The following is a 14,934-nucleotide window of genomic DNA, read 5'->3' as shown; positions in this document are numbered from 1 at the left end:
AGTCCGAAACACCTGATCTGCATATGCATTGTTCAGGGTCTATGGCTAAAAGTATTAGAGGCAGAGGATCAGCAGGATAGCCGGGCAACTGGTATAGCTTGAAAGGAAATAAATGTCAGCCTCCATATACCTCTCACTTCAGTTGACCTTTAAGTAGAAACTCTGTGCTTCCAGTGTCCCCCTCTGTGCCACCTCTGCCCTCTCCACTGTCTCACCTCTGTCCGCCTGTTCCCTCTGTGTCCCCCTCTGTGCCACTTCTGTCGCCCTGTCTCTCTTTGTGCCTCCTTCTGTCCTAGTGATGATAGTAATGTGCTAGTTTTGATTATGCAAAATTTCCCATAATATTTTGCAATGACACATATATGTAATTACGCTTTTGAAATGTAATTGATTTCACGTAATCCATGCAAGCTGTATAGAGGGTCCCAGTGCTGGAGCACAGGTTTTCTTTAAAATGTTTAAAATGTGTATTAAGAACTTGGAACTTTCTATATATTATAGTGTACTGCAGCAAAATGTAATTTTGCCAAGTTTAAAAAACATTTTTACTTTGATTTTCTCAAACTAAAAGGTCTTTTTGCCATTTTTTTTACTTGTTCCCATTTGTTCATAAGTCAGACATTCTTAAAGGGATACTTAAGTTAAAAAAAATGATTTTTACTCACCTGGGGCATCCCTCAGCCCCCTGAAGCTTTATGGTGCCCTCGCAGCCTTGCTCCGATCCTCTTTTCCCCGCCCGCGGCTACTTCCGGGTTCGGCGACAACCGCCGACAGGCTGGGAACGCTATTGATCCTCCGCGGTCCCATCCGCTATATCACCCTCTATGCTGCTATAGCGTATAACATATACACTATAGCAGCATAGAGGGTGATATAGCGGCTGGGAACGCGGAGAATCACTCGCGTTCCCAGCCTGTCGGTAGCTTTCGCCGAACCTGGAAGTAGCCGCCGGCGGGGACAGGAGGATCGGAGCAAGGCTGCGAGGGCACCATACAGCTTCAGGGGGCTGAGGGATGCCCCAGGTGAGTAAAAAAACATTATTTTTTTTTTTACTTCAGTATCCCTTTAAGTAAGGGATCTGGAAGGTGGTGTTTGTTCAGGAAACTGGGCGGAGCATCTCCAAAACTGCAGATCTTTTGGGGCTGCTCTTTATATAGTTGTATGTACCTACCAAATGAGGTCCAAGGAAGAACTAGTGAAACGGCAAACAGTGTCATGTTATAAATTGTATATTGCAAAATACTTGGTACCTCTAAAATCTTCATCTTTTTTTTATTTTTTTTTTATTATTATTTCAGATTGGAGCATACGATCAGCAAATATGGGAAAAATCTGTAGAACAAAGAGAAATCAAGGTAAGGTTATCTGTTGCACGCCAGGTTACATTTTAGGGGTTGAGCAGATGAATTTGTGACAGTGGTGTTAAACTATTTTAAACCCTATACAATTGTTTTTAGTGAGTTGCTTATTGTTTGAATTTAAATGCATTTCTTTGAGTTAATTTAAATGGTAGATAATTGCAATTTGTGGCTAGATTGGGAGTGGATAGGTGATTTGCACATTTAAATAAAGCATGTATGTGATTACATTGGTTCAAGGATAATTGTCTTTCTCTATGATCAACTCCAACCAGCTGACCTTACATTTTACTGTATCTGTGTGTGTCACTTAGAAATCTTACCACTAAATCCTATTTCCACCTGGCTCAAAGCCCCATGCCTGTCTTTTAACTTTGTCATTTCACGGGCTCTCAACCCCATGTCATTCCTCCTGGCTCTCAAACATGTGCCGGTTTTTCCAACTGGTTCTTAATCTAATACCTACCTGTTCACACTTTTCTTCACCTGCAAGCCTGTTGGTAGTAACCCTACGCCCTCGTCTTAAAGGGGAACTGAAGAGAGAGGTATATGGAGGCTGTCATGTTTATTTCCTTTTAGACAATACCAGTTGCCTGGCAGCCCTGCTGATCCTCTGCTTCTAATACTATTAGCCATAGCCCCTGAACAAGCATGCAGCAGATCAGGTGTTTCAGTGGTTCAGACTTGTAAGTCTGATCTGACAAGACTAGCTGCATGCTTGTTTCTGGTTTTATTCAGATACTACTGTAGAGAAATAGACCAGCAGGGCTGCCAGGCAACTGGTATTGATTAAAAGGAAATAAACATGACAGCCTCCATATACCTCTCTCTTCAGTTCCCCTTTAAAGCATACCTGAAGTGAGAGGGATATGAAGGCTGACATTTATTTATTTTTAAAGGGACTCGGAGCACCTCTCATGGGCATGCCTTTAAGACTCCGACCAGTACTGCAAAGTACTTAAATATGCATACCTTTCTGTAGCTTGTGCTCTCCTCTTTCATTTGAAGCCATTCTAAACCAAGTAGTGTTCGTTCGATTTCAATTTAAAAATCGCGGCTGCCCTCTTGGCTATGTTATAACTTCCGGGTCACCCCTGCATTCTCGGTTAGAGAAGTGCATCACAGAATGAAGCAGGAAGAGGAAGTGACACGCATGGCCATTGCAAGAGGCTCCTCCAGAAGGTTCATAGCACGACTTTGTTGTAAGTGGTCTGTCTTAAAGGCATGCCCATGAGTGGTGTTCGGAGTCCCTCCTTTAGCAATAGACCCTGATCAAGGATGCAGATCAGGTTCTCTGACTGAAGTCTGACTGGGTTAGCTGCTTGCTTGTTTCAGGTGTATCACTAATGACCAGAAAGATCAGCAGGATGCCATGCAACTGGTATTGTTTAAAAGTAAAGAAGGCAGGAGTCGCACTTGAGTCTGCAGAGACACTAAATAATCTGCAGTATTGGCCAGCATCGAGCTTGAGAGCAGCTGACCGTCCACAATAGGGAATCGCACAGGATGTGTGCGGAAAAAAAAAGCAGTTCCAGTATTTCTTTTTCCTGCAGTGAAAAAACGCACTTTATTCCCACTGCACTGCTATTGCGCATTTGCAAAGCACTGTGTGTTTATGTATGCTTTTTTGTCAAGTGTTAAGCATGTGGTTTTTGGCTAGTGTAACTCCTGCCAAAATGTCAGCCTTTATTTTCCTCTCATTTCAGGTGTGCTTTACTTTGTCTATACCAGTCTGACTTGTGTACCTGAGGGCACACATTTCTTACTTTTTAAAAAAGGGAATATACTTCAACATTCACACTAGCGAGAGCTTCAATAGCCAAATAAAAACTTGGGGTTCCTTTACACTAGTGAAAGCGTTCACAAACGCTATTTTGTGCATGCGTTATGAGGCACAGCATGCGCGGTGTTGGGTTGCGCTTTGGGTTGAATAAACAGAGATAGCAGTAATTATCCCGACAGGAAATCACTTGCGTCGTGCGATAAATTGTTCCTGGGTGTGTTACATCGAACGTAAGGGAACACTTTATCTACTGTGGATGATGACCTGAAAGTCAATGGACTTTCATGTTACCTAACGTATTGCACACAATGGCCCATATGCAATTCACTTTTTCACCTACGTTTTCTCCTAGGTGATCATTTTTCATCTTCTCTTTAACCGTTTTAGCATTTAGCAATTGAAAAAGTACCAAGAGTAGTAGAAAAAGTACTATCAAAATTATTTTGTGTATTTTCTTGCTTGCTGGGAGTTTAAAAACATTTTATTGTCAAGGTGTGGAAATATCAACTTGGAAAAAACTTAGGAGAAAAGGTTAATTGCATATGGCTCAATGTGCGGTACATCATAATGGCACAGCAAGGCACATGAGTATGAAAGGGCCCTTATACAGGTTTGCCATAAAGCAGTTGCCTGTTTAACATTTTTGTTCATCATATTTAAGTAACATTCTCTAACAGTGTTGTAGTCTTAGATATTTTTAAAAACTGTATTGTTTATTAAAGCATATTTTATGTCTGTCCCAAAATTGTCCTTGTTATGCATGCTGCAGGCTTTTGACTCCTGTTTTTGTACAAAACTAATATCAGACTTAGAATTGGGAGGTTTGTGTTCAAGCTAGTGGTATTATTGGTTATTGCTAAGAGCCAGGTTACCTGTCATGTCACAGAAAATGACTAAAGCAACAATACTTTAGCGCCTTGTGGTTCCTGCAGATCTCTTTATTATTCTTGTTACTAATTTCTGTGAAATCCAAGTGCCATACTATCCAATAGGGTATCCACTTATTTCTGAATTACTCCTGACCTCTGCCATTTAGCAGTTCAGCATGAGAGATGCTACTGGTTGTTGAGACTGAAGCAGTGCTGAACTGTGGATTGATGTTTCATTAGTAAGTAGTGGAGCTTAGCTCAGAGGGAAAAGGATAATGAAGCCCTATTCTGCAATGTGGCACTGTGATCTATGGGCTGCATTGGTATACATAAATGGAATTGACAAAGGCAGTTGTAGGATTAATAGGATGTGAGTACTGTATGGGCACTTTTTGGGGTTTGACACGTACGCATTAAATTGTCACGTACTGTAAAAACGTGGCAGTACAACTTTCATGTTGGAATTCAGTACCATGGCATGAAATAAATTGTCATTAGAGAAATCCTGCATTTGTTGTTTGAAAAGTGCTCTTTGTATCTTTTAAATGATGCTGCCTGCCTCACCCTTCAATAGTATTGCATGTACACTTTTCTGATGTTCTCTGATCTCAGTATAGTTGTTACTTTTGAAAATAATTTTAAAGGGACGGTTAATACTTTAGGCTTTGGGTATGACTTTTGCTGATCCAAGACCTCCTGTTTCTCTTAAAGAGAACCCGAGGTAGGGATCTTAGAGTTAAATCTATACACAGAGGCTGGGTCTGGCTATAGTGCCCAGCCTCTGTTGCTAGTTGAATATTCCCTAAATCCCCCCTGCGCTCTGCACTAGCCCATAAATTACAGCCGCGCTGTCGGGCTCTGTTTACCTTTCTAGTGCCACTCATGCCGCTCCCCCCGCCTCCTGCAGAGCGCCGGTCCCCGCCCGCGTCCCTTCTCTCTAATCAGCGGCGAGGGAAGGGACGTGGGCGGGGATCGGCGCTCTGCAGGAAGCGGGGGAGCGGCATGAGTGGCACTAGAATGGTAAACAGAGCCCGCTGCGACACGCTCAGTGTCGCCAGCGCGGCTGTAATATATGGGCTAGTGCAGAGCGCAGGGGGGATTTAGGGAAGATTCAACTAGCAACAGAGGCTGGGAACTTATAGCCAGACCCAGCCTCTGTGTATAGATTTAACTCTAAGATCCCCACCTCGGGTTCTCTTTAAAAGCTTGTGTCAAGCACACACCAGTAATACAATATCAAAACTTACTGTATGTACTCCAGCTACCACATAAAAAAACGCCCCAGTGTTTTTGAAGCTGTTAAAGTAGTATCACACCATACTGAAGCGTTGGCATACCTGATGCACTGTACCTGCTCTGGTGGTCCACTGGAGGTGCTCACACTGTCTGTGGGGGAAGTTAACCACTTCACGACCGCCCACTGCACAGGGGCGGCCGGAAAGTGGATCCCGCAAGGACCACCGCATGTATAATTGGCGGCGGTCCTTGTACGGGCATGGGCGGAGCGATCGCGTCATTCGTGACGCAATCAGCCACCGGCGACTGGCTCCGCCCCCTCACACTGTAACCCGCTGGCCGTTCGGAAGCGCCGGCGGGTTACTAGCACCAGGATCGCCGCATACAAAGTGTATTATACACTTTGTAATGTATAGAAAGTGTATTATACAGGCTGCCTCCTGCTCTGGTGGTCCCAGTGTCCGAGGGACCACCAGGGCAGGCTGCAGCCACCCTAGTCTGCACCCAAGCACACTGATTTCCCCCCCCCCCCCTTGATCACCCACAGCACCCCTCAGACCCCCCCCCGCCCACCCCCCAGAACACTGTTTGCACCCAATCACCCCCCCCCCCCCCCCCCCTATCACCCATCAATCACTCCCTGTCACTATCTGTGAACGCTATTTTTTTTTAATGCCCTAAACTGCCCCCTGCTCCCTCCTGATCACACCCCACCCCTCAGATTCTCCCCGCCCCCCCCCCCCCCTGTGTACTGTATGCATCTATCCCCCCTGATCACCCATCAATCACCCCCTGTCACTGCCACCCATCAATCAGCCCCTAACCTGCCCCTTGCGGGCAATCTGATCACCCACCCACACCAATAGATCGCCCGCAGATCCGACGTCAGATCACCTCCCAAGTGCAGTGTTTACATCTGTTCTCTATTATTATTATTATTATTATTTAGTATTTATATAGCGCCGACATATTACGCAGCGCTGTACAGTGTGTATATATATATATATATCTTGTCACTAACTGTCCCTCAAAGGAGCTCACAATCTAATCCCTACCATTGCCATATGTCTATATTATGTAGTGTAAGTACTGTAGTCTAGGGCCAATTTTAGGGGGAGCCAATTAACTTATCCGTATGTTTTTGGAATGTGGGAGGAAACCGGAGTGCCCGGAGAAAACCCACGCAGACACGGAGAGAACATACAAACTCTTTGCAGATAGTGCCCTGGTTGGGATTTGAACCAGGGACCCAGCGCTGCAAGGCGAGAGAGCTAGCCACTACGCCACCGCGCTGCCCTACCCTAAACACCCACTAATTACCAATCAATCACCCATCAATCACCCCCTATCACCACCTGTCACTGTTACCCATCAGATCAGACCCTAATCTGCCCCTTGCGGGCACCCAATCACCCGCCTACATGCTCAGATTGCCCTCAGACCCCCCCCCCCCCTTATCAATTCGCCAGTGCATTATTTACATCTGTTCTTCCCTGTAATGACCCACTGATCACCTGTCAATCACCCATCAGTCACCCCCTGTCACTGCCACCCATCAATCACCCTCTGTCACTGCCACCCATCAATCAGACCCCCCCCCCGCCCACCCCCCAGAACACGGTTTGCACCCAATCACCCCCCCCCCCCAATCACCCATCAATCACTCCCTGTCACTATCTGTGAACGCTATTTTTTTTTAATGCCCTAAACTGCCCCCTGCTCCCTCCTGATCACACCCCACCCCTCAGATTCTCCCCAGACCCCCCCCCCCCTGTGTACTGTATGCATCTATCCCCCCTGATCACCCATCAATCACCCTCTGTCACTGCCACCCATCAATCAGCCCCTAACCTGCCCCTTGCGGGCAATCTGATCACCCACCCACACCAATAGATCGCCCGCAGATCCGACGTCAGATCACCTCCCAAGTGCAGTGTTTACATCTGTTCTCTACCCTAAACGCCCATTAATTACCCATCAATCACCCCCTGTCACTGCTACCCATCAGATTAGACCCCTATCTGCCCCTAGGGCACTCAATCACCCGCCCACACCCTCAGAACGCCCTCAGACCCCAGCCCTGATCACCTCGCCAGTGCATTGCTTGCATCTATTCCCCCCTCCAATCACACCTTGAGACACCCATCAATCACCTCCTGTCACCCCCTAGCACACCTACCCATCAGATCAGGCCCCAATTTGCCCCGTGTGGGCTCCTGATCACTCGGCCAAACCCTCAGACCCCCTTCCGATCACCTCCCCAGTGCATTGATTGCATCTATTTTCCCCTCTAACCACCCCCTGAGACACCCATCAATCACCTCCTGTCACCCCCCTAGCACTCCTATCCATCAGATCAGGCCCAATACAACCTGTCATCTAAAAGGCCACCCTGCTTATGACCGGTTCCACAAAATTCGCCCCCTCATAGACCACCTGTGATCAAAATTTGCAGATGCTTATACCCCTGAACAGTCATTTTGAGACATTTGGTTTCCAGACTACTCACAGTTTTGGGCCCGTAAAATGCCAGGGCGGTATAGGAACCCCACAAATGACCCCATTTTAGAAAAAGACACCCAAGGTATTCTGTTAGGTGTATGACAAGTTCATAGAAGATTTTATTTCTTGTCAAAAGTTAGCGGAAATTGATTTTTATTGTTTTTTTTTCACAAAGTGTCATTTTTCACTAACTTCTAGAAAACAAATGCCTCAAAATGACCTGTGAATAGGACGTTGGGCCCCTTAGCGCACCTAGGCTGCAAAAAAGTGTCACACGTGGTATCGCCGTACTCAGGAGAAGTAGTAGAATGTGTTTTGGGGTGTATTTTTACACATACCCATGCCGGGTGGGAGAAATCTCTCTGTAAATGGACAATTGTGTGTAAAAAAAAAATCAAACAATTGTCATTTACAGAGATATTTCTCCCACCCAACATGGGTATGTGTAAAAATACACCACAATTGTCACAAGTTAGCGGAAAATGACACTTTGTGAAAAAAAAAAAACAATTAAAATCAATTTCCACTAACTTGTGACAAAAAATAAAATCTTCTATGAACTCCCCATACTCCTAACGGAATACCTTGGGGTGTCTTCTTTCTAAAATGGGGTCATTAGTGGGGTTCCTATACTGCCCTGGCATTTTAGGGGCCCTAAACCGTGAGGAGTAGTCTTGAAACAAAAATGACCTGTGAAATCCTAAAGGTACTCATTGGACTTTGGGCCCCTTAGCGCAGTTAGGGTGCAAAAAAGTGCCACACATTTGGTATCGCCATACTCAGGAGAAGTGGTATAATGTGTTTTGGGGTGTATTTTTACACATACCCATGCTGAGTGGGAGAAATACCTCTGTAAATGACAATATTTTGATTTTTGTACACACAATTGTCCATTTACAGAGAGATTTCTCCCACCCAGCATGGGTATGTGTAAAAATACACCCCAAAACACATGATACTACTTCTCCTGAGTACGGCAATACCACATGTGTGGGACTTTTTTGCAGCCTAACTGCGCTAAGGGGCCCAAAGTCCAATGAGCACCTTTAGGCTTTACAGGGGTGCTTACAAATTAGCACCCCCCAAAATGCCAGGACAGTAAACACACCCCACAAATGACCCCATTTTGGAAAGTAGACACTTCAAGGTATTCAGAGAGGGGCATGGTGAGTCCGTGGAAGATTTCATTTTTTTTTTGTCACAAGTTAGCAGAAATGGAAACTTTTTTTTTTCTTTTTTTTTTTCTTGTCACAAACTGTCATTTTCCGCTAACTTGTGACAAAAAATAATATCTTCTATGAACTCACTATGCCTCTCAGTGAATACTTTGGGATGTCTTCTTTCCAAAATGGGGTCATTTGGGGGGTATTTATACTATCCTGGAATTCTAGCCCCTCATGAAACATGACAGGTGGTCAGAAAAGTGAGAGATGCTACAAAATGGGAAAATTCACTTTTTGCACCATAGTTTGTAAACGCTATGACTTTTACCCAAACCAATAAATATAGGCTGAATGGGTTTTTTTTTATCGAAAACATGTTTGTCCACATTTTTCGCGCTGCATGTATACAGAAATTTTACTTTATTTGAAAAATGTCAGCACAGAAAGTTAAAAAAATCATTTTTTTGACAAAATTCATGTCTTTTCTGATGAATATAATAAAAAGTAAAAATCGCAGCAGCAATCAAATAGCACCAAAAGAAAACTTTATTAGTGACAAGAAAAGGAGCCAAAATTCATTTAGGTGGTAGGTTGTATGAGCGAGCAATAAACCGTGAAAGCTGCAGTGGTCTGAATGGAAAAAAGGGTCTGGTCCTTAGGGGGTAAAGCCTGCAGTCCTCAAGTGGTTAAAGCATGCCATATTCTGGAATATGGTAATTGAGCCTCTACCTGCTAATTATGGTGCAGATCAGGAATGCCTGTAGGAATATTGCTATGGATATTCCTGTATTGGATGCAAAAGTACTGTGAATCAGCCCCTTGGAAAGCCTGGGTTCATTTAACCACCCTGGCGTTCTGATTAAATCGCCAGGGTGGCTGCGGGAGGGTTTTTTTTAAATAAAAAAAAAACTATTTCATGCAGCCAACTGAAAGTTGGCTGCATGAAAGCCCACTAGAGGGCGCTCCGGAGGCGATCTTCCGATCGCCTCCGGCGCCCAGAATAAACAAGGAAGGCCGCAATGAGCGGCCTTCCTTGTTTTGCTTATATCGTCGCCATAGCGACGAGCGGAGTGACGTCATCGACGTCAGCCGACGTCCTGACGTCAGCCGCCTCCGATCCAGCCCTTAGCGCTGGCCGGAACTTTTTGTTCCGGCTACGCTGGGCTCAGGCGGCTGGGGGGACCCTCTTTCGCCGCTGCTCGCGGCGAATCGCCGCAGAGCGGCGGCGATCAGGCAGCACACGCGGCTGGCAAAGTGCCGGCTGCGTGTGCTGCTTTTTATTTCATTCAAATCGGCCCAGCAGGGCCTGAGCGGCAGCCGCTGGCGGTGTTGGACGAGCTGAGCTCGTCCAGACAGCTCAGCTGGTTAACAAAATCCATTTGTCTGCCATGCTGCTGACCACTCTAGAAACAGTCCGGCAGCAGACCTAGTGTGTCTTCATCCAGCTACCATGCGTTATGAAGCAGCTACTCATCACCTGGTTTCTTTTTGTGTTGTGTAACTGTGCAAGTCATTTTTTTTTTCCTTTTAAGCATTCATAATTTATTTTCTGGTATTCTTCTATGATTGTGTACAGTTCATTAGACTGGTGAGTAGAGAAGACATGCATAGTTTGTGGTGCTTAATTGCGAATGAGTATTTTATTTGTCAGCTCAAAAAATTATTTGAGTAAACCAATAACCACAAAATTGTCCATAGTTATAGACTTTGAGTAGCTGTCATAACCTTTGTCCTTTCTGCTGTTTAATATTTGTGAACATTTTGAATTGGGCTTGCTAAACCACACTGGGATTATTTGAGTGTAAACTGCATGCTAAGCTTTGGTAATGTTTGTTTTGTAGCACTGTATTAAATTAAAATGGGTTGATGCACACAGATGGGTTTAGCTCTTGATTAGCTGCCTCTGTTGGCTTTCTAACTGGTTGCCATGCCCATTACTTCACCCATGTTTTGGCATCACAGGCATTAATAACCTGGTTGCATGATATGAATGTACACAGTACTTGATTAATTCGTTCACCTAGCATGTACTGTTTACTGGAGCCTTAATATGACATTTCGGAATTTGAAAATTGTATTTTTTTGTGTACATAGCAGGCACTAAAACACAATGGCCTCAATTCTGGTAGCTACGTGTGGTAAATATATTTTTGCCTGTAGAATACTTCATGCGGTATTTTCCTCTTCCTTCCTCCTTCTTTTTTTTTTTTTTTTCTTTAGCCATTCTGAAAGTTTTTTTGGCATTTTTGGTATTTTAGCGGTAAGCATGCGGTAAATAAATAGTAGTAATCTTTAATTATCTTCCATAAGTTAGGATTGTCTTTGGAAGGGTTTTTTTTTTTTGAGGGGGGGGGGGGGTGGCAGTGGATTTGATTGTGTATCATGAAAAGTATATTTATAGGCATCCCCTATATTTATATTAAAAAAAAAATCCAGTAAATGTTTGGAGTTCTATTTCTACTATTCTTTTCTATTACACAGCCTGAATAGGAACTCCACTAAAACAGCAATAGGATCTCCACCAAAAAAACGCAAAATGCATACAAAGGCACTTTACCGCCGGGTTTAGGCAGGTCTTAACCACTTTGCCGCCCGGGTACAGTATATCTACGCTCCTTTGGACTTCAGTTCCCCGCCCAGAGCGTAGATATACGCTTCCCCCGCCGCTGTCCGCGCTCCCGCTCGCACTCCCGCGATCGTGCACGCCGCCACCCGTTCGCCCAGAGATCAATGAACGGGAAAATACATTCCTGTTCGTTGATCTCTGCCCCCACAATGATCGGCATGCTTCCACGAGAAGCAGCGCGATCATTGAGAAAAAACTCAGTTTCCCAGCCTCCCTTCCTGCAAGCGTCCTTCCGACGCTTGCAGGACACCTGAAAAAAAAAATGCAGCCATCTTGTAGCCAAAAAGTAATACTACACCCAAAAAAAATGTTCACATACAAATACATTATTTTCACTATTCATTTTAACTCATTAACTCCCACACTCCGCAATTGTTACCGATATTTTTTTTTGTAATATTAAAATAAATTAAAAAAAATTACAATAAAAAAAAAACTGAAATAGTTACCTTAGGGACTGAAATCTTTAAATATTTATATCAAGAGGGTATAACACTGTTACTTTATAAATTATGGGCTTGTAATTAGGGATAGACACAAAACTGAAAAAAATGCACCTTTATTTGCAAATAAAATATTGGCGCCAAACATTGTGATAGGGACATAATTTAAACGGTGTAATAACTGGGACAAATGGGCATATAAGTTACATGGATTTTAATTACAGTAGCATGCATTATTTAAAAACTATAATGGCGGAAAACTGAAAAATGTTTTTTTTTCCAAATGTTTTCCTATTTTCCCATTAAAACACATTTAGAATAAAATAATTCTTGGCATAGTGTCCCACCTAAAGAAAGCCTAATTGGTGGTGAAAAAAACAAGATATAGTTCATTTTATTGTGATAAGTAATGATAAAGTTATAGGCGAATGAATGTAAGGAGCGCTGAAAGGAGAAAATTGCTCGGATGCTGAAGGGGTAAAACCCTTCAGTTGTGAAGTGGTTAAACTGATTGGTAAATTATGTGCTAACATGTCCCCTAATTTCCATGCGAATAGCTATTTTCAGTTAAATGAATGGAAATTACAGCATAATTTACCGGATGCGGTAATTCATGACTAAAATGTACCGTATGCGGTAAAACATGCGTACATGCGATCATTTGCTCGAAAACCCTACCAGAATTGAGGCTTTTTTTTTTTTTTTTTTTAAATACTCTTGCTTTCTAAATATTCCAGTGATGCTCTCCCTCCCTTCTCTAACATTGTACAGACATCAACCCATTATTATTGATTTACATTTACATAGCTCTATAATCTGCAGTGGCACTGTACAGACTGAGAAAAAAAGGCACTGGTACATAAAATACAGACATTACTATACATAAAAATGCAGACACAATACAGAAGTGGTGCAGCCTGCCTGGAGTTTGCAAAAAGGCACCTGATGGACTCTCTGATTATGAAAAACAAAGTTCTCTGGTCTGATGAGACAAAGATTGAGCTCTTTGGTGTGAATGCCAGATGTCACGTTTGGAGGATACGAGGTATCGCTAATCACCAGGCCAATACCATACCTAAAGTGATGCATGGTGGTGACAGCATCTTGCTGTGGGGATGTTTTTCAGTGGCAGGAACTGGGAGATTAGTCAGGATAAAGGGATAGTTGACTGTAGCAATATACATAAACATCCTGGATAAAAACCTGATCCAGAGCACTCTTGAACTTAGACTGTGGTGACGGTTCATCTTTCAGCAGGACAATGTAAGTTCACAGCCTAGATATCAAAGGAGTTGCTTCAGGACAACTTTGTGAATGTCTTTGAGTGGCCCAGCCAGAGCCCACACTTGAATCTGATTGAACATCTCAGGAGAGATCTTAAATCGGCTCGGTACTAAGCACTTCCCATCCAACATGATGGAGCTTAAGAGGAGCTGCAAAGAGGAGTGGGCAAAGTTGGCCAAGCATAGGTGTGAAAAGCTTGTTGCGTCACATTCAAAAATACTTGAGGCTGTAATTGCTGCCAAAGGTGCATTGACAAAGTCTTGAGCAAAGGTTGTGTATACTTATGTACGTGTGATTTCTCAGGGGTTTTTTATTTTTAATAAATTTGCCAAACCTTCAAGTAAACTTTTTCCATTTTGTCATTATGGGGTGTTGTGTGTTGCAAACAGCAATATTTTTTGACAGGGTTTTAGACTTTAATGCTTCCATACACAAGCACTTAATATCATCCATACAAGCCTCCATATTCCTCTTAATATAGAGTTCACCCAAAGTGTGGAATTTTGATGAGCTGTTGAAGGGATCTGAGTTAAGCCATCTATTCACTGTGACCAAAAAAAATAGTCATGAGGTTTAAAGCGAAAAAATACATATAAAATCCTTGGTTTGTTAGTTTTCTGCATACTGCAGAAACATTCATTGTGAAGCAGGGCCTTTTATATGATTGACTATGAAACATACTGACTACAGCCTTGGAAAATTTTGTAATGGAAGCAGGAAAAATATTAAAGCAAAGAGGCATATGCTGTATTGTTGTGTGATTGTACAATTTTCCTTTTTTATGATGAACAATTGTTGCCACTTCTGCTAAGCTGCCACAGGTATAATTGTGTCATGTGTTAACCTTTCTCTAGTAAATGGGAATTTCCAGGGCTGATTCTTAACGTGCAAGATTGCAACTTGAAACGTCATTACAATCTAAATTCTTGTGAAATGTCATTCCAGTCTGTTGTTCTAAATTAGAATTGTACTGCCCATGTCAAAGGGGAGGAAAACTGTACATTTTGGCTGTCCCTTTGGAAACAACAGAAGACCATCCTTGTTCATCCTTATTGCACAAGCAAAGGATAGTGCCTGCTCTAGACCTGCAGCACATGTGGAAGGAAAACCAAGGTAGTGATGAATCATTGGCAGACTGCTGAAGTGGCTGACACTGGGTAGTATTTCCCAGTGTCAGCCACTTGAGCCATATGTCAGCAGCTGGACTTGAACAGTACTGAGGCACTGATCTTTGTAGCACAAGAACCTGCATGAAGCACCAAATTAATGAAGGCATCTACCGCACTGAACATTATCCAAGGTGTAAGCTGTACAGATAAGCCTAAGATCCAGTCCAACACTTAGTGGCAGGGTGTGAAATGCTAGCTGGAACAGCAAAAGCTGAGTAGCACAATCTAATAGCTGTCGTCGTCATCGTTGGTTGACTAGTTCTCGATTTATCTGTCTGGATCTCACAGGATCTTAGCCCTGTATTCTCCACCCCCTTCTGCAGAATCTCCCATCTAGTCTTTGAAGGTTCTGCCTCATATATACTTTAGATACCATCAGTTTAGGCATTTGGTGGGTGTATGTTGAATAATTTTGATAGAACAGCAAATGTACACTGTTACAGTGGGATGCGAAAGTTTAGGCAATCTTGTTAATAGTCATGATTTTCCTGTATAAATCGT

General features: G+C 43.3%; 1 protein-coding gene across 3 annotated transcripts in view; it reads left to right on the top strand.

The window, feature by feature from the left end:
• PHTF2 (putative homeodomain transcription factor 2) overlaps nt 1-14,934 on the top strand; it is a 174,350-nt gene that overhangs the window by 80,791 nt on the left and 78,625 nt on the right. For all 3 annotated transcript variants that reach the window (XM_068276208.1, XM_068276207.1, XM_068276206.1), the window contains exon 3: nt 1,299-1,355. In XM_068276208.1, coding sequence (XP_068132309.1) covers nt 1,299-1,355 — 57 coding nt within the window. The remainder of the gene's footprint in view (nt 1-1,298; nt 1,356-14,934) is intronic.

Source organism: Hyperolius riggenbachi, chromosome 3 (assembly GCF_040937935.1).
Source record: "Hyperolius riggenbachi isolate aHypRig1 chromosome 3, aHypRig1.pri, whole genome shotgun sequence".
In the NCBI taxonomy this organism is placed as follows: Eukaryota; Metazoa; Chordata; class Amphibia; order Anura; family Hyperoliidae; genus Hyperolius; species Hyperolius riggenbachi.
Note: the sequence above shows the minus strand (reverse complement) of the source record. Positions and strands in the feature narration are given on the sequence as shown.